Source organism: Aquarana catesbeiana, linkage group LG03 (genome assembly GCF_042186555.1).
Source record: "Aquarana catesbeiana isolate 2022-GZ linkage group LG03, ASM4218655v1, whole genome shotgun sequence".
In the NCBI taxonomy this organism is placed as follows: Eukaryota; Metazoa; Chordata; class Amphibia; order Anura; family Ranidae; genus Aquarana; species Aquarana catesbeiana.
The window spans coordinates 686,282,421-686,301,607 of NC_133326.1; the positions used below are offsets into that span (position 1 = coordinate 686,282,421).

The following is a 19,187-nucleotide window of genomic DNA, read 5'->3' on the forward strand; positions in this document are numbered from 1 at the left end:
TTCCCACAACAGAATTGCCCATAATATGAAACAAATAATAAACCCACTATGGAAGGTGGGAGCCCCTCATAAGGGAAACAGCATGTGTGCAGACCCAGGAACCCAACAGAGATGGTGGGAGTCACTTATATTGACCACAGTAGGTATTTAGACTAAAGATGGTGGGAATACCTCATAATGGGAACAACAGGTGTGAAGACCCAGGAGCTCAGCACAGAGATCTCATCAGTAGAGTCCATGAGAGACGATTTGGGCCTACTCACACCTCTGCATTTTTTCATGCGATGGGGCGCACTATTCATGCAGAAGCTTTCAACCCAATTATTACTATATTATTATAAGTGGTATCACCCCAATAATGCACATACCTGGTCATACAGGGCTGCATTATTTAGTGCTGCCTGATTCCAGATTTCATTGAAGAACTGATCGGAAACTGGATCTGACACATCCAGACATGGAGGCTTTAGAGCACCAAGAATTGTACTGTAAAGGAAAATAGACATTGAGATGTGAACATTGCATTGTACACACTGTGCAATTATGGCTATGTATCCTGTCTTAGTCTGGGACCCCGGGTATCATTGTTCTGGAGCCCCAAATGTCAGTCCGTCATTCTTCTGGGACCCCAAGTGTCAGTGTGTAATTTTTCTTGGACCCCAAGTGTTAGTGCATCATTGTTCTGGGACCCCAAGTGTCAGTGTGTCATTGTTCTGGGCCCCCAAATGTCAGTGTGTCATTGTTCTAGGATCCCCCAAGTGTCAGTGTGTCATTGTTCCAGGACCCCAAGTCTTAGGGTCCCAATATATGACACACTAAATGTCAGTGCGTCAATGTTCTGGGATTCCTAAATGTCATTATTCTGGGCCACCAAATGTCAGTGTGTCATTGTTCTGGGACCCCAAGTGCTGGTATGTCATTGATCTGGGGCACCCTTGTGTCAGTGTGTCATAGTTCTGGGCACCCAGATGTCATTTTGTTATTGTTCTGAGATCCCCCAAGTGCCAGTGCATAATTTCTCTGGGATCCCCCAAGTGTCAGTGTGTCATTGTTCCAGGACCCCAAGTCTTAGGGTCCCAATACAATGACACACTAAGTATTAGTGCATCAATGTTCTGGGCCCCCAAATATCAGTGTGTCATCATTCTGGGACCCCAAGTGCTGGTATGTCATTGATCTGGGGTGCCTTAATGTCATTGTTCTGGGAACCAAACTGTCAGTGTGTCATTGTTCCAGGACCCCAAGTCTTAGTGTGTCATTATTCTGGGATCCAAATTGTCAGTGCATCATTATTCTGGGATCCTCCAATTGTCAGTGCATTATTGTTCCAGGAGCCCAAGTCTTAGGGTCCCAATACAATGACACACTAGGCGTCAGTGCATCATTGTTATGGTAACCCCCAAGTGTCAGTGTGTCATTGTTCTGGGATCCCCCAAGTGTCAGTGCGTCATTGTTCTAGGATCCCCCAAGCGTCAGTGCGTCATTGTTCTAGGATCCCCCAAGCATCAGTGCGTCATTGTTCTAGGATCCCCCAAGTGTCAGTGCGTCATTGTTCTAGGATCCCCCAAGCATCAGTGCGTCATTGTTCTAGGATCCCCCAAGTGTCAGTGTGTCATTGTTCTGGGATACCCCAAGTGTCAGTGTGTCATTGTTCTGGGATCCCCCAAGTGTCAGTGCGTCATTGTTCTAGGATCCCCCAAGCATCAGTGCGTCATTGTTCTAGGATCCCAAGTGTCAGTGCGTCATTGTTCTAGGATCCCCCAAGTGTCAGTGCGTCATTGTTCTAGGATCCCCCAAGTGTCAGTGCGTCATTGTTCTAGGATCCCCCAAGCATCAGTGCGTCATTGTTCTAGGATCCCCCAAGTGTCAGTGTGTCATTGTTCTGGGATCCCCCAAGTGTCAGTGTGTCATTGTTCTGGGATCCCCCAAGTGTCAGTGCGTCATTGTTCTAGGATCCCCCAAGCATCAGTGCGTCATTGTTCTAGGATCCCCCAAGTGTCAGTGCGTCATTGTTCTAGGATCCCCCAAGTGTCAGTGCGTCATTGTTCTAGGATCCCCCAAGCATCAGTGCGTCATTGTTCTAGGATCCCCCAAGTGTCAGTGTGTCATTGTTCTGGGATACCCCAAGTGTCAGTGTGTCATTGTTCTGGGATCCCCCAAGTGTCAGTGCGTCATTGTTCTAGGATCCCCCAAGTGTCAGTGTGTCATTGTTCTGGGATACCCCAAGTGTCAGTGTGTCATTGTTCTAGGATCCCCCAAGTGTCAGTGCGTCATTGTTCTAGGATCCCCCAAGCATCAGTGCGTCATTGTTCTAGGATCCCCCAAGTGTCAGTGTGTGAGGCTCACATGGTAGATACAAAAGTCTGAATAGTTAGCAGCAGCCTCAGAGATGTCTAACTCACTTGAAACAATCCATCCGGAGACTTAAAGCAAATTTTCCAGCTTGGTACACATTGCCGTTCATTGTGGAGTTCACAAATTCTGCATCTTCCACAAACACAGCCAGCTCACTGTCCCTCTTCCCCAGCAGGCTCCTGTCATTGATGTTTGCCGAACCTTCAAGAGAAAACAGAATGGATTTTGGCTTGCTTTACACAGGCTCACACCATACAAACCCCAAGCTTGACTTATTGAGATCCCTGATAGCTAAACTGTCTGAGAGGCAGAGAAATCCTCACATTCTCATGTCTGTTTTCTAAACTGTGGTCAAAGAAGCCAATTTATTATCAGCAGTGTCAGCCAATAAGGTTGTGATGCCAGTCTAACACAGGCAACATGCTTACAGCACAGATATAATTTCATTGTTGCACTACTCCTTCAACAAACAACTAACAGTCAGGAAGGTGACACCACTGTAATCCTAAATTGTTACAAAGAAAATGGTGTCACCCCTCCTGGTAGCGCGTTGTGGCAGGAATGTGTCAATCAGATACCAATGAGATACATACCAATGATGACCATTCTGTCGTCAGCAATGAGCATCTTGCTGTGTATGTAAATGAGCTCAGTTACTAGGGAGCCATCAGGCATGTCGCCGTGCGTCCGCAGACTGCAAACCGAGAGATACTGCCGCCAGCTATCGCCCACTGCAGAAAGGAGAAGATAAAAACACCAAATACTAAAAAAAAATGCCAACAAATGGCCCAAACCCTCCATGACACCCAGACCCTCCAATACGTACTCTCCTCCTTAAGCTGAGAGATGATCGAATTCTCCCCACGGCAAATAGAACTGGAAAAGAGACGACTTACAATTATTAATTTAGTGAACTTTTTATGACAAAGCCGCCATGATGGCTCCAGCCAGACAGGCCTACGGTAAGGTTGGAAACCTGATTAATGATCAGGATAACGGTATTACCTGTATGTGAAGTGCAAAATGGCCTGGATGGAGTTTCCCCCTCCCATTTCAATGTTCCCCTCGAAGCCTGGTAATAGAGGGATGACGATAAAGACTCGGAAGGTGGCGTTGTCCCTGCAAAGACGGATCACTCATCAGCGGCCAGCGTGACTCATTTCAGTTCATACATGTGTAAGCATGCAAATCCACATTGATAGAAAACACTCGTTGTTGCCAACCAGGTCTTTTTAAACTTATAAGGCTATGGGCAGTAAATCTCAAGGGGTACACCATGTACCACATCACCCATAATAGTTTAAAAATGCCACACAACAAAATATTGGGGGGAAATGCAGAGGGTCCCACACAACGCCAGTGCATCAGAAAAGAGGTCATTTATGGGGGACAGAGGACCCAGCAAAAACGCCCAAATAATATCCAATAGGCAGGGAAGGAAAAACAACCAAGAGGACTGCCTAGGCACTAAACCAAGATGGAGGGCTTTACAATCAGATGTCCTGACAAGTGCTTTAACACCATCCCTCAAAAACATGCTGAATTAAGAATTCACATCCTCGTAAACGAGGCCTAAAACGTTTTTTTTTTTTTTTCTTCTTTTATTCAAAAACTGTAAAAATCATCAGTACGGAAAAAAACAAATCCATCAACTCATGTTGAGAGAACCACTGAGAGTTTTGTTGGAGCCATTCCCACCTCTTTCGCAAGCTCAAAATGGCTTGAAACATTGCTGTTTCTCTGAAGAATTGTTGACAAAGCCAATCTCTTCTAAACTCTACTGCTCCAAGTTGCTTCAATGCATCCACTGGCCGTGGGTGACAGGCCTATCATGGGATTTGTTTCTACCCTGCAACCATTAACAAAGGTCCAGGTCAAACACCATTGTGGTTTATCATTAGATTTAATAAACTTTATTGACACCACTACATGGCCAGTCTTGCACCTAGGAGGTCCCCTTCAATCAGGGTCATGTCCATCAGGTGTATTGGTTCAAGAAGGGTCATGTAGAGGTGTCAAAGATTTGTGACCTGGACTTTGTTCATGAGTTGACTAGGGTTTTATTCTAGAACTGCTATTTTTATATTTTTAAATTATAACAGCTGCTAATTTGACCTAATTTTTGCCAGATGGGGTGGTGAACTTTACAGGCAATGTCCCAAGGTACATATGCTACTTTCCTTTGGAACAGTGCACATTCACATTTCATACATGGACCTATTAAAGTACAATTTCTTTGGACAGAGAGGGGGAAGTGGTGAAGCACCTGCCAGTTTTTTTTCACCATTCATTGTAGGAATGTCACCTGGAAAGTGAGGAAAATCTCCCCAATGAGGTTACAGTTAGTCAGGTTGAAAAAAGACACAAGTCCATCTAGTTCAACCAATAAAGAAAAAAATCATACAATCCCATACACACAATCTTTCACCCAAAATTGATCCAGAGGAAGGCAAAAACCCCAATAAAGCATGATCCAATTTGCTACAGCAGGAGAAAATATTCCTTCCTGATCCCCCAAGAGGCAATTGGATAGTCCCTGGATCAACTTTACCTATAAATGTTAGTATCCAGTTATATTATGTACATTAAGGAAATAATCCAGGCCTTTTTTAAGGCTGGGTTCACACCTATGTTAATTGGATGCGGGTTTCCCCACATCCATGTCGCATAGCAGGAAAATGTGACTGGCTCTCTATGGAGCCGGTTCACACATCTCTGCAGCAGGTCTGGTGTGTTTTGCAGGAAAAACGTGTGCCTTTTTTGATCCGTTTCAGGTCCGAATTCAGCCCAAAATATCGGGCTGAAATCAGACCTGAAATGGTGAACCAGGATGCACCGGACCCCTGCTGTGCGACGGATCCATCTTAGGTGTGAACCCAGCCTAAAGAAATCTACTGAGCTGGCAAGAACCACCTCTGGAGGGAGTCTATTCCACATTTTCACAGCTCTTAAGCCTCGTACACACGATTGGATTGTTGGCCAACAAAGCGTCAGACTTGCGTCCAAAGGGCATTTGCCTGGAGCTTGTCTTGCATACAAACGGTACACAATTGTCGGCCAACAAACGCGAACGTAGGGACGTACTACGTGGAATTTCAGCTCTTGAGCGCCACCCTTTTGGGCACCTTCTGCTAATGTTGTGTTTGGTGAGCATTGATTCCGAGCATGCGTGTTTGTACTTTGGACTTTTGTGCGACGGACTTGTGTACATACGATAGGAAAATCTGACAACAGATCGTTGTCCACCAAAAATTTACTAGCCTGCCATCCAACATTTGTTGGCGGAAAGTTGGACAACAATTGTCTGAAGGAGCATACTAACGGTCGGATTTTAGGCAAACAGTCTCATCACACAATTCCCTGCCGAAAATCCGATCGTGTGTACAAGGCTTTACTGTGAAGAAACCTTTCCGCATTTGTCAACACAACTTCCTGACTTCTTATCCTCAGGAGCATCCTGGTTGGGTCTTTCATCTATAAGCTGTTTTAGCTGGTTCTGAAGCCTCTAACTCTAAAAAACAGTTGGACATTCTTCAGAAATCCATGGTGGACATTAGATTCCAGTACAGGCATTGTTGAAGACCAACTACAAAGAAAGTGATGGGTAACCAAATGATGGCCAAACCACAGCTCCAACTGGTTTTAGCCTCATCTGCTCAGTGACATCATCTGATTGGTGGAGGAACCATGGTGGATTAGTAGTGGGAAGGTATAGAGGACTATAAACTTCCTGTACCTCTCTATTTGCTATTGCACAAAAATGAACAGAAACCCACAGTGCTCAGAGGACTTCTCCATAACCCATAATTCTGCAGACAGTGAAAGTCAATAGGAATTCTTCAAATGGAATGCTCAGTCGGTGCAGCTTGCCTCAACTATGGGAATGTAGCAGACAACTGTAGGAAAAAAAACAGAAGGGCACAAATGCCTAGTGCATTACCAAAACATGTATTAAAAAAAAAAAAGAAGCTGAATGCATACTCACAAAAGGTGAGAAAATGTAAGCTTTATATCACATCGGTAACAGAATAAGTGTTGAAGTGTCACCCAATCCAATGTACCACAATGTCGGCAAGCTAATGCATTTCAGGGGGACGCATCCCTTTCCTCAGAGCTAGCTCTGAGGAAGGGGGTGTGTCCCCCGAAACGCACCACAACAATGTCAGCAAAGCCAACATGTTTCTGGGGATGCATCCCCTTTTTCAGAGATAGCTGGATCCATGGATCCGTTACCGATGTGATACAATGCTTACATTTTCTCATCTTTTGTGAATATGCATTCTGCTTCTTTGTTAATTTATTAATAAATCTTTTGGTAATGCACTAGGCAGTTGTTTTTTTTTTTCCTACAGTTATATGCTAGATTCCTGTACCTTTCTGCTGAATGCAACACTTTACCAGCTTTGATCAGTAAGTTACTATCATATTTACTCACTTGTGCGCTCGGCTTATTCTCTTAACGATGGCTTCGGCGATGGAGTTCTGTGTTGTCCTTCCACCCGCACAACTGATGAAGAACTGATTCTAGAGGAAAAAATAGGTAAAAAAAGGTAGGAATTTTAGACAGTAGGTTCTCAACTGTGCTGCTGAGGCTAAGCTTTGGGCACCTCTGGGTCACATGGTCTGTGGATACAACATTGGTGTGAACTGGGACTGCTGAGAGCTAAAATGAATCTCTGGAATTGTTGGGTGCTACTTAGAGGAGACAGTGGAAAGCTTTATTAAAGGCTTCCTGCATTAGTGAAATACCATGTCCTGAAGAGTTGCAGACCACCTTAGGGTCATACTAGTACCAGTAAAGCCAGTTTCACATTGGTCAGGAGGGGGGAGAAATTGAGTCCCCGTATTTTTTGTGGTCGGGTAAGCAGTAGTATGAGTGTAGCTATCTCACCTCTATGTAGACGTAGTGTTCAGCATTGGATATGCAGTGCACGTAGGCGTTGTGAATGGAGGATTCGTTACATCCCACAGACCAGCAATCAACCGACCGCAACAACTGCAATGAGAAGGAAATTTAGGTCACTCTGCAGAGTAATGTACCAAATCTCCTGAACACACATACATGTACACTGACACCATGTGCAATAATCCAAAGCAATGTGAAATTTTAACATCCATAAGCCTCAATTAACAAATTAATTATATTAAAGATGAATTCCAGGTATGAAAATGTTTACAGCTTGGACCAATGTAAGTATGAACGCGCTATACCCATGGGATCCTCGTAGGAACCTGGAAATCAGTGTACTAGAGACCTGTAGACCTACTTTACGAGACACAGCTACTCCAGTGATCTCTACTTGCTTCCGGGTCTGAGTGGCCTGCCCTTCCCCACCTCTCCACCTTTTCTAATCAGAGAATGATTTGCATACACTGAGAAAATGCAAAGTTTTCTCTAAAATGACGCTCGTGCACTGCTGAGTGGTCGACCTCCTGTGTTCAGAATGCACAACGGCAACCACTGGGATCCCACAGATATGACACATTCATACTTACATTGGTCCAAGCTGGTCCAATGTAACTATACAAAAAAAATAAAAAATAAATAAATAAAAAAATGCCATACCTGGAACTTTGTACATGGCTCCTGCCCTCTGCACTGCCTTAACCAGTTGGGCATACCACACACGCCCTAAAAACGCCCTAAAAACTTCATCTAAATATTTAGGGCGTTTGTGGTATGTCCTGCTTCTCCTCCTACCCTGCAGAGCCCTGACAGCAGTTTTTAGGAATCCTGGCTGCCATTTTGACAGCTGGGACTTGTTCTGCATGACAGAAGTGGCTGCAGCTACTGTGTAAATTAACGCTCGCAGGATAGTGCCCGCAGTGCCAATAAGAACAATATAGCAACTGTATTGTTACGTTGTAATTACTCTGGTTTATGCATAGCAGATCAAAGAGGTTTGCAGAAACAATCATTTTCCAAACTGGCAATTTGTGTGATTGGCACAGTGCTCTTCCAAGAAGTCAAATCAAGCGTTTTTTTGCAAATGATTTGGTTTTTAATTGTGTACTTTATAAAATATATATTTATTTTTTTGTTTTGGATAGAGTGGAGAGGGGTTAGAATCCCTGGCAGGTTTTTATTGGTGTCTGGGACTCCATTAGCAGCATTCACCCTATTTGTCCTGTTTATGGTTATCAACAAAAGTGAAAGTGGAAGGAAATCCTATTATGGATTGTCACCAGAACAGGAACAGAGGAGAAATCTTCCAATGGGGACACTAGTACTGGTGACAACCAGGGATTCCCTCATTTTGAAGGAATTTTCTCTCACTTCCCATCTTGGCTATGGGACAGGAAGTGAAGGTAAATCTCCCCAAATCGGACACATATAGTTACATAGTAGGTGAGGTTGAAAAAAGACACAAGTCCATCAAGTCCAACCTATGTGTGTGATTATGTGACACAGATGGGGGAAAAAATGGCAGAGGTTATAACCCTTTTTGACTCAATCCAAAATGAAAACAAAGTTTTGCCTTTAGTCTTACTTTAGGGCTCTGCCACTTCTAGAGTTAGTTTACACTTGGCAGTTGGGGGTGGGGGAGGTAAAAATATGTGGTTAAACCATCTTCCCCATCTACCAACCCCCTTAAGCGGCAAAGTCAGCCAGACAGGGTTGCTGCGATGCTTTGCGGCATGGCTAATATTATCCTTCCTTTCACATTCAATGGGCAGTACCGCCGCCATATTTAAATGAATGGGTCTGCTCCACAACCACCAGTCAATTATCCAGAGATTGACGCCTACAGCACCAAAAGAGTACCGCTGCAGGGGTACGGTGGAGAACAGAGGATTTCAGATTTCGAGGAACACATTAACCCCAGCACAAGGCACATTTCTGATTTGATGTAGGTCCCTTGTGCTTATTTAAAAAAAAAAAACTTACCTAAATTTTAACAGAACTGGAAATACACTTTAAATTGGATCTCCAATTGTCCAACTATGGGGGAGATTTACTAAAACTGAAGCACTCAGAATCTGGTGAAGCTGTGCACAGTAGCCAATCAGCTTCCAACTTCAGCTTGTTCAACTAAGCTTTGGCAATAAAAGCGAAGCTGATTGGTTTCTATGCAGAGCTGCACCAGATTTTGCGCTCTCCAGTTTTAGTAAATCTCCTATCTGTATATATACATACAAAGCAAGGGTACTAAAACAACTGTGATTCTTGCCTGCCTCCTAGCTGTAGATAGGGAACAAGGAAACAAGCCATTCCAGTGCACCTGATGAAATCTTCCATAATCAGTGGGGGGTTCTGCGTTCACTTTTCTAATGTATAGATTAATCTCTCCCCCCCCCAAAAAAAAAAAAAAAAAAAAAAAAACATCTAGATGTGGAACAACTTCAGTGCTGCAGGGCATGCCAGTAATCTGACACCCAGCTCTGTGCGGATGTCTAGGCGAGACAGTGAGCCAATTACTATTATTATTATTATAATACAGGATTTATATAGCTCCAACAGTTTACGCATCGCTTTACAACATAAAAGGGGGACAATACAGTTATAATACAATAAAATACAAGAAGATTAAGAGGGCCCTGCTCAGAAGAGCTTACAATCTAATAGGGTGGGGCAGGTGGTACAAAAGGTTGTAACTGTGGGAAATGAGCTGATGGAAGTGGTAGAAGATTAGTTGGAGACATGATAGGCTTTCCTGAAGAGATGAGTTTTCAGGGATTGCCTGAAGGTAGCAAGAGTAGGGGATAGCCGGACAGGTTGAGGTAGCGAGTTCCAGAGGATGGGAGAGGCTCTGGAGAAATCCTGGAGACGAGCATGGGAGGAGGAGACGAGACAACTTGAGAGTAGGAGGTCTTGAGAAGACCTTGAGAGGGGGATTCGGGTGATATTTGGAGACAAGACTGGTGATGTAGCTCGGGGCAGAGTTTGTGAATGGCTTTGTATGTTGTGGTTAGTATTTTGAATTTAATTCGCTGGGTGATCGGGAGCCAGTGTAGGGATTGGAGGAGAGGGTTGGTAAGGTGGATAAGTCTAAAGCAGGGGAGGTGAGGATTTTGGAAAAACCTGTCTACAGACATTTATGGTTATGGACATCATTGCAAGTGAAAATCCTTTTTTTTTTTTTTTTTTTTTTTTAAAACGTGGTGCCAATTGCAATGTTTAGGTGACTTTTAATTACAAAAAAAATGTATTTAATTACAAATAAAAATTTTAACTACAAATAAAAAATAAAAGCTGACATAGCAATTATATGTTATATTAAGTGATAAAACAGGTTTTCTTTTAAAAGAAAGTTTACAGTTCTTTAAGACCTGGGAGCATGTGGCAATCTGCAATATAAACTATACGTATTGCCACGTCCACTGCACTCCATTTCCTCAATGGTTGAGTCTTCTTCCTCACCTGCACAGTGGCACTCTGGCATCCTGGCACGGAGTACGGATGTCTGTCCGCTGTGTTTAGAGATTTCGGTAGAAGATACGGGAATGACGGACCTTTATATTTCGATTTGGTGGTCTGTAGGGTACAAAACATATGGGAGTAACAAAGATCCGTGTGGATTTCAAGATACCTATATGTAGCAGAGCAGCCAGTAACATTCACAAATGAGGGTAAACATTCCTATAACGTGCAAAAAAAAAAAAAAAACAACAAAAAAAAGAAAAAAGATATTTTGCTGTTGTAAGGTTAACCCTGCCACCAGCCATTATCCTACAAGTTTGAATGTGAAGTTTTACGTTTTTTTGATAATTAGCATTATCTTGTGTGAGTGTATTATTCATTTATTAAAAGATTTTTTTCGGTTTCCTTTATCCTCCTTTCAATACGGAATGGGTATATTGATTGATATGAATTGTTTTTGTGACACTTGATGCATTATATGAACTTTCAAGATCTTGTATAAAATCTTACAATAATCTATGTATTGTTACAGCACTCTTATACTGAGATTCCAGGTCCTGATGAACCGGAGTTTCCCACGAAACACGTCAACCTTCATCAGTTGATCTCAAGGCCATAGTAACAGTATCCATCAACCCATCCATCCACTTATCCATCTACCAAGCTCTCTATCCATTTATCCTTCCATCCAACCATTTACTTATCCATCAACCTATTCATCCACTTATCCATCTACCAAGCTCTCCATCCACTTATTCTTCCATCCATCCATTTACTTATCCGTCAACCCATCCATCCACTTATCGATCTACCAAGCTCTCCATCCACCCATCCACCTATCTTTCCATCCAACCATTTACTTAACCATCAACCTATTTATTCACTTATCCATCTACCAAGCTCCACATCCACCCCATCCACTTATTCTTCCATTTATCCAACCAACCATTTACTTATCCATCAACCCATCCATCTACTTATCCATCTACCAAGCTCTCCATCCATCCACTTATCCTTCCATCCATTTAACCATTTACTTCTACACCAACCTATTCATCCACTTGCCCATCTACTAAGCTATTCATCCACCCATCAATTTTATCCTTCCCTCCATCCACATATCCAACAACCCATCCATTCACTCATCCATCCATCCATTAGATACAACATTTTATAAAAGACATTGCTTTCTTTATTGGGACCCAAGGATATTTCATTTTTTAAAATATAACAGGTCAAGTAAACATACTCTTAATGAAGACGAGGGGGATCAAGGAATAAAAGTTCTCACCTTTGTAAAGTTCCACCTTTGAATAAAGTGTCTAGATGCATCCCTGGCAGCTTTACCTAGAATTACTGCACCTATGTCCCTCCATGGCATTCGTGGGTTTCTCAATCGATCAATGAAATCTAAAAGTAAAAAAATACATATGGGTCCTGTCCTTTCCCTTGCAGGATGACACAGACCGAAGAGAGCAATGAGTGTGTCCATCAAACTATAGTGTGTCAGAGACAAAAAAAAAAAAAAAAAGTGAGCTATGGGGGAAATTTTACATTTTAAACTGGTGCACTTGGAATCTGGTGCAGCCGTGCATGGTAGCCAATCACCTTCTAAATTCAGCTTGTTCATTAGGCTTTGACAATAAAACCCGATACATATAAAAGGGAGGTAGGTGTCTGTCTTCTTCCAAATCACAACGTATATATAGGTACTGTGGTCGGCAAGTGGATAGAGAAGGGAGCTATGAGTTTTCCCGTCAATCTGTAGGGTGGCACAGATAGAAGAGAGTAACAGGTCTGTCTATCAACCTGTAGGTCTATTACCTTCAAAAGGTTTGTCCAGTTGTACCCAGTCTTTAAATATCAAGTTACTGTAGTCTTTGCCCAGCCAGTATTGGGAGATCATCTCAGCTTCCTCGGGGGACGCGTCCACAGCTGCAGTTCCATTCTGCTGAGAGACAGCGGGATGCCACCTTATAGGAGAAGAGAAACAGACAGCGAGAGGACAGACCATGAAAGAAAAGAGACATCAGAGAAAAGAAGGAGATAATGGCGAAGGTTAAATGGAGTATGAGGAGAAGTTATAGGGCCTGTCCACTGAAAGCAGATATTTCATTTATAATGAGTTAAATGTACTAAATGAGGATATGGAGAAATAGTTATAGTTATGAGAAGTCACAAAGAGTAAACCTTCTGCAGCACCCTGGTGTTAGGCAAGGTTGCTAACAAATTTAGTTTTCTAGGTGGTAACCATCCTGGCTGATTGTTAGGGAGATCCACTGACCTTTTCCTAAATCTGGGTTTGATGCACTTCTCTTCTGTCACTAGGTAGCATTGTTTCCTGTGGCATTGGATTGACAAAGGCATAGTGAATCCAAACTAGGAGTGGATGGGTTGTCTCAGCCAATTGGCAGGGGTTTCTTTGCCCTTGGCCTGCTGGGAGAGCCTATTTATTCGGGAGGAGTCAGGTGATCAGGGTTCTGTGCCACCTGGATGGCTGTCTGGGTGGACGTGTGTCAAAAAGCTCCTGGCTGCTAGACCAGAAGCCCGAGGTCCATGCGGAAGTATCTGGTTGCTAGGCGGTCTGAGGCCTATCCAGGTGGGAAGCAAGCAGCGCAGGGCTGGGGCTATAGGCTTGGAGCCCAACCAAGTTGCAGGGGGTTCTGCTGCCTGGAGAACCAAGTAGTTGCCACAGGTGAAGGAAAGCAGTTGCCGTCAGAGATGACCACTCCTGTCGCCAGAGGCAAGCAAGAGCCAGAGTCAGAGGTAAAGGGGACACAGTCGCCAGCAAGGGACAATCTCTCCTGTTATCAGAGGCCAAGTTCTGTGGAGACTGAAGAAGTACAAGCATGGTGCTCACAGTTCACCTATTTTGCAGCCTTACTTATCAGCTCTGCTCAGGCCATGCGTTCCACGGAGCTTCTGACATCACTTCCGGTTTCCCTGTGGCACAGGGGAACCGGAAGTAACGTCTTAACTCGAAGAACAAAACACCGCCCATAGTGATACTATGGGCGGAAGTTGCTCAGCGCGATGGAATGCGCCACAAAGCAGGTAAAAATCCTGCAAATGAAGCGCCTCGTCTGCAATCTCGTGATTGCATTGACGTGGCGCTTCCCATGTGTCCCCTATGGTCGGGCCGCCACTGGTTTGCAGAGGATTCAGCAGGTTAGCTGAAGAGCCAAGTGTGGTTGACACCTGGTTAGTTGTGAAGGAGCTCAAGGGATCCAGTGGTGGCTGAGATCTGAAGAGTCTAGTGAGAGACTGGGAGCTCAGCGAGAGGATCTACAACGGGATACTGTGAGTAGTGATCTGCATTTAAGTTGAAGTTACAAGTTCAGTTACTATAGGAGACAGTGGTCTACAGATATAGTTTGCTGCAATCCAGCCCTTGAACTGTATAGCTGTTCTCCTATTCCTATTTTTGTCTCGGAGCCTGTCAAGTGTTTTGAATCTGGTCTAAGGGTGTTCAGGCCCTAACCCTCTCTCCCCAGTTCTGTTAAGAGACAATAAATCTCTTTTTGCATTCTCAAAGTGTCTAGCGCCCAACTTACTCTATCTACACCCTACCCACTATGCCTAGTAACCCACACGGTGAAGATGGATGTCAGCTCTCCCTGACTCTGGAGGTCACCTTTAGGCCTCTAGGGTAGAGTTGCCACCTCATCCCTTTAAACCTGAACACATATTAATTACACAGGTTCTGTGGCTGATTAAGGTGGTAATTAAACTCACTTGGTGCCTTATCTGCATTAAATTTGCCTCAAAACCTGTGTAATTCATATGTGTTCGGGTTTAAAGGGATTAGGTGGCAACCCTGCTCTAGGAGTTGGGGCCAAGGCTGCACTTCCTTTATAAGCAATGCATCATGGCACAACGAATGAAGAGCAGACCCCATCCATGGTCTTCTTGTTTTATTCCTGATCACCCCACAGCTTGGAGATCCTCTGCTGCCCATTCCCAGCTGCTGTGTTTATTGGTAAGCAAGTCTTCCAAACATGAGCCACTGTCACTGTCTATAACTGGCCTATACAGCAAGGTAAGCAAGTCTACCCATCCTGTATGAGGTCAAATAGTCAGGTGCAGAATGCCAGGAGATGGGTCAGTCATTGGCTTTCTTTCTACAAATCAACATTTTGTATTGCTGTTGGTCACTGATCCAGCACAACATGTTCATATAGGTGCAGTAAGCTGAAGGGGCTGACCAGCCCATGGGGTTATTTACTAAAACCGGAGAGTGCAAAATACATAGCTCCCAACTGTCCCTGACTTTGAGGGCCTGTCCCTGATTTGGAACAATGTCCCTCTGTCCCCCTTTCCTCCTAATTTGTCCCTCATTTTGGTCCAATCTATATAGTTCTATATAAAATGCACTTTTTATCCATCATCCAATTTCTAAATTGATGCATTTGTAAATTCCAAAAGCCAGTATAAAGGAATAGTAGTGGTAAAAAAAAAAAAAGCACTTGTGGTTTTAACTGCAGGGCCGCTGTTAGAAATTATGGGGCCCTGTACAGCCTACATGACGGGGCCCCCTTCAACCATGACCTCGACCCCCACCCCTGGCTCGAAACAAAATGCAGGTTTGTCGTCGTTTACATATGCGTGCGGAGCCAACGTGTGTGTTCGCAATTGTGCATAAGCACGAAGTACTGGGGGCAGTTGAAATTTCTTTTAAATTGAAATTTAGTTATTTTATTACAAATAAAAAATCTTACACTGTATCGCTACATTTTTTTTCTTTTTTGCTTTCACAAGGGATGAACAAAATCCCTATGTAATTGTAATGCTGCCCGGGCCCGACTATGTAACTGATGGGGATGGGTCCGGTACAACAGGTCCGGTTGTATCACCCTATCAGCAGCCCTGCAGCTCTGCATAAAAAACCAATCAGCTTCTAGATTTTTTAAATTTTTTTGCCAACGCTTCATTAGAAGTTAGAAGCTGATTGGCTCCCATGCACAGCTTCACCGATTTTACGCACTCTTAGTTTTTAGCAAATCAACCCCATGTCTTTCTATTTTGAATTGACATTTGTATATTATTGGAGTGCTCAAAAAGATACTGGACCAGACAAACACACTTGAAGGTGCTGCTTTTCATTCATGGTGCCACATTACTATGTTTTTGGAGCATAATGTGTACTTTGAGTTTGAGAGACTTATGCCGCGTACACACGATCAGAATTTCCGTCAGAAAAAACTTGGATGGTTTTTCCGACGGAATTCCGCTCAAGTTTGCCTTGCATACACACGGTCACACAAAAGTTCTCTGAACTTTCGACCGTCAAGAACACGGTGACTTACAACACTACGACGAGTCGAGAAAATGAAGTGCAATGCTTCCGAGCATGCGTCAAATTGTTTCCGAGCATGCGTCATTTTTTGCTCGTCCGAATTGCATACAGACGATCACTTTTCCTGACCGAAAAATAGAGAACATGCTCTCAATCTTTTGCTGGCTGGAATTCCACCAGCAAAAGACCGATGGAGCATACACACGGTCGCATTTTCCAACAAAAAGCTCTCATCTGAGTTTTGCTGGCGGCATTTCTGATCGTGTGTACGTGGCATTAGAGATGTTATGGCATTTGCAAAGGGAGTGATCAGAGATCATATGGAGTCAGAAGTGGGTGAAACTTACTATCCAGTTTTTGCTCTTCCAGACTGGAGCTGAAGCGATGGGATGAAGCTAACTGAGTTCGGTTAAAGCAGGATTCCTATCCCAAACCCCTTAAAATAAATGAGAGCCGAATCTCTCAAATCAAGAATGCCAATTTAAAAAAAAAAAATGCATGGGATGGGTACTGCCCTAGGGTCTTTGTACCAGTGGAAAATTGGATTTTTTTGACTTACCATAAAATCCATTTCTCTGAGTTCATTGACAGACACAGCGCTCCATTATTCAGAACCATAGGGTTATATCGCCCCCTACAGGTATAGGACACTAGGCAGAAAAAAGACTTGGCTACGCCTATGGGCAGGCCTAGGTGCGCTCCCAGACAGATCCTTCTTGCCATCAAAGTGGGGGGGCTGTCGGCCATGAGGAACGCTGCAACACAGGCTGAGACCCGGTCGTATGCGACCTCGCGAGACGTTTAACTCGCAGGGTGTGGCTGACCTAGCATGTAGCTGTGGTCTGCACGCGCTTGCTGGCCAGACTGGGGAGACCACTGGATCTTAGTGTCCAGTCCATCGCCCAGTCCGTCAGTTGATTGTAGATCTCACAGGAAAAAATCCAAGAGAAAAAAAAGTAGCTTAAAAAGCAAAAATAAAAAAAATGCCAGGACCAGAGATCCCAGCAGGGAACTAGGTCCTTACTCCTGACTAGGCAGACTGAAGGCCTATAGCAGAGAGTGGGGGGGGGGTGTATATCACCTGGACTGCCCATAGGCGTAGCCAAGTCTTTTATCTGCCTACTGTCCTACTCCTGTAGGGGCGATATAACCCTATGGTTCTGAATAATGGAGCCCTGTGTCTGTCACTTCTGTTTCCCTTTTGACTTGAAAAACAAAAAGAATAGCATACTGACCCCTTCAAATGTCCACCAAAACAGCAGTCTGCTATGTATTTTGGTGGACCTTTGGAGGGGTGCATGTGCATTTTTTTTTTTTTTTTTTATTAAAGACAGTCGGCCATGAATTGTAATCCATGCTAAAAGTGTCAGCAATTTAAACTGTATAACTTTTTTTCCTTTTTGTGGATGTCACATTTGTTGTAGAACATTCCTGCAAAAGAATAAAAAAAAAAAAAAAAAAAAAAAAAAAAAAAAAAAAAGGATGTATTGTTCCACCCCCCCCTCCAAACTCTTGGAGTCTGGTGTGGATTTTGAAAGGAGCCCCCTCCCTCCCAAAAAAGGAAGGAAAATGTGTGAGGTTTCCCAGGAAATCAATACCCAAACTCTTGCCAGGCCACATGCCCTCAATATATCCTGGCAAAGCACCTCGCCCCCTTGGTCCTCCTCCTCTTGAAACCCCACAACCTTGGCCTGGTAGCTGTGGTGGTCTGCAGGTGGGGGGGGCTATCAAAATCTGTAAGCCCCCTTTAAAAAAAAAGGGACCACAATATCATTCCTCCCCACGTTAGTGAGTAAGGGGTAGTACCCCTACTGTGTAAAAAAAAAAAAAAAAAAAAAATGTACCCTCGAAATACAGCCACCAAAGCCAGCCCAAGTCTTTCAATTAAAAAAATAAAAATACCTAAAAAAGTCCCTTATTGTAAATCCATCATCAATTACAATGCTCACCACCTGCCAACTCGCTAAAATTAAAAACTTGACAGACGCGGTGCACAGGACAAATCCCAACAATACTCCTGCCTACAAGGCACAGGGCAGAGCTAGTATTAACATCATTGGCCAAATATTGTCAGTGACCAAATATGGTCAGTGATATCACAGCTATCCTCACCATGGTGCTTACATGGTCAGGGATACACAGCCATGTATGCCAATGTGCCAGTGATTTCAGCTGTTGATATGGAGGCAGCAGGCAGGTACAAATACCTGCTTCCTTAAAAACCATAGACATCAGGAGGCTGTCATATATAGATGTGGTAGAAATACCACTTGAATATATAATGCTCAGCTCCTGCTGAACAGAAGGCCGAACAGACAAAAGTTTCGGTGTTCTTCGTCATGTTGTGTAACGCATGATATGGTAGCATAGCAAGATGAAGTAACAATTATTGGCCAAAGTGACAGGAAAAGTAGTGCACACAAAATGGCGGAGCAGTAGCATGGCTTAGGAGTAGTGTTAGTTTGGAGTAATAGTAGTAAAATGTTTAATAGTAGTAAAGTATCAGGGTAATAGAAGAACTGGAGTATAAGGCTACAGAGTCAAGTAGAGACCTCTTTACGTAGACTTGGTTGATACCTGTTGCTGCTGCATCTTGCCAGAGCCCACATCTGTCAGTCGATAATCGTGGTCATCCCATCGGCCATAGGCCAGATCCAGACCCCCGAGAAAAACTATGGACTGGTCAATGGCCACCATCTTCTCGTGGTGAGCCCAGAGGAACACAATGGAAGAGACGTGATCAGGGTGACGCATCACCTAAAACATAAGAGAGGCCGACATGTCAACTCCCTGTGCATGATGATGAAGGATAATACTAAATTAAAATAATGGCCAATTCATCATGAATGAACATAATGTATGATTTATTATGTGCATAGTAAATGAAGATGATTGATAAATGAAATGTTTTATATGTATGTAGGTATGATGAATAGAAGTTACAAGTGATGTACAGTATAATGAAGAAGGATCATGTATATGATGATAAATTCTGGAAATGATGAATGAAGATGAAAAATTTGTGATGCATCATAAACAGTGATTGTAAGTCATTGAGGATGAATGAATATGTCATGTCACATGGAAATTATGCATTTTGGATAAGAACAAATGAAGATGACAATCATGCTTTCTGGAAAACAATATGTGAAGAAAAATAGTATGATGAATGAT

The 19,187-nt window shown here is 43.4% G+C and overlaps 1 protein-coding gene across 2 annotated transcripts in view; it reads right to left on the minus strand.

Moving 5' to 3' along the window:
- Window positions 1–19,187, minus strand: part of PLD2 (phospholipase D2) — a 123,003-nt gene that overhangs the window by 2,642 nt on the left and 101,174 nt on the right. The window contains exons 14-24 of one of the 2 annotated variants that reach the window (XM_073623011.1): window positions 18,591–18,770; window positions 12,542–12,665; window positions 12,009–12,127; window positions 10,718–10,831; window positions 7,247–7,351; window positions 6,791–6,879; window positions 3,361–3,474; window positions 3,182–3,231; window positions 2,949–3,086; window positions 2,403–2,556; window positions 369–486 (exon numbers count right to left, since the gene is read on the minus strand). In XM_073623011.1, the coding sequence (XP_073479112.1) occupies window positions 369–486; window positions 2,403–2,556; window positions 2,949–3,086; window positions 3,182–3,231; window positions 3,361–3,474; window positions 6,791–6,879; window positions 7,247–7,351; window positions 10,718–10,831; window positions 12,009–12,127; window positions 12,542–12,665; window positions 18,591–18,770 (1,305 nt within the window). Of the gene's footprint in view, window positions 1–368; window positions 487–2,402; window positions 2,557–2,948; window positions 3,087–3,181; window positions 3,232–3,360; window positions 3,475–6,790; window positions 6,880–7,246; window positions 7,352–10,717; window positions 10,832–12,008; window positions 12,128–12,541; window positions 12,669–18,590; window positions 18,771–19,187 lie in introns of both variants that reach the window. The other variant, XM_073623010.1, reaches the window with a different exon arrangement.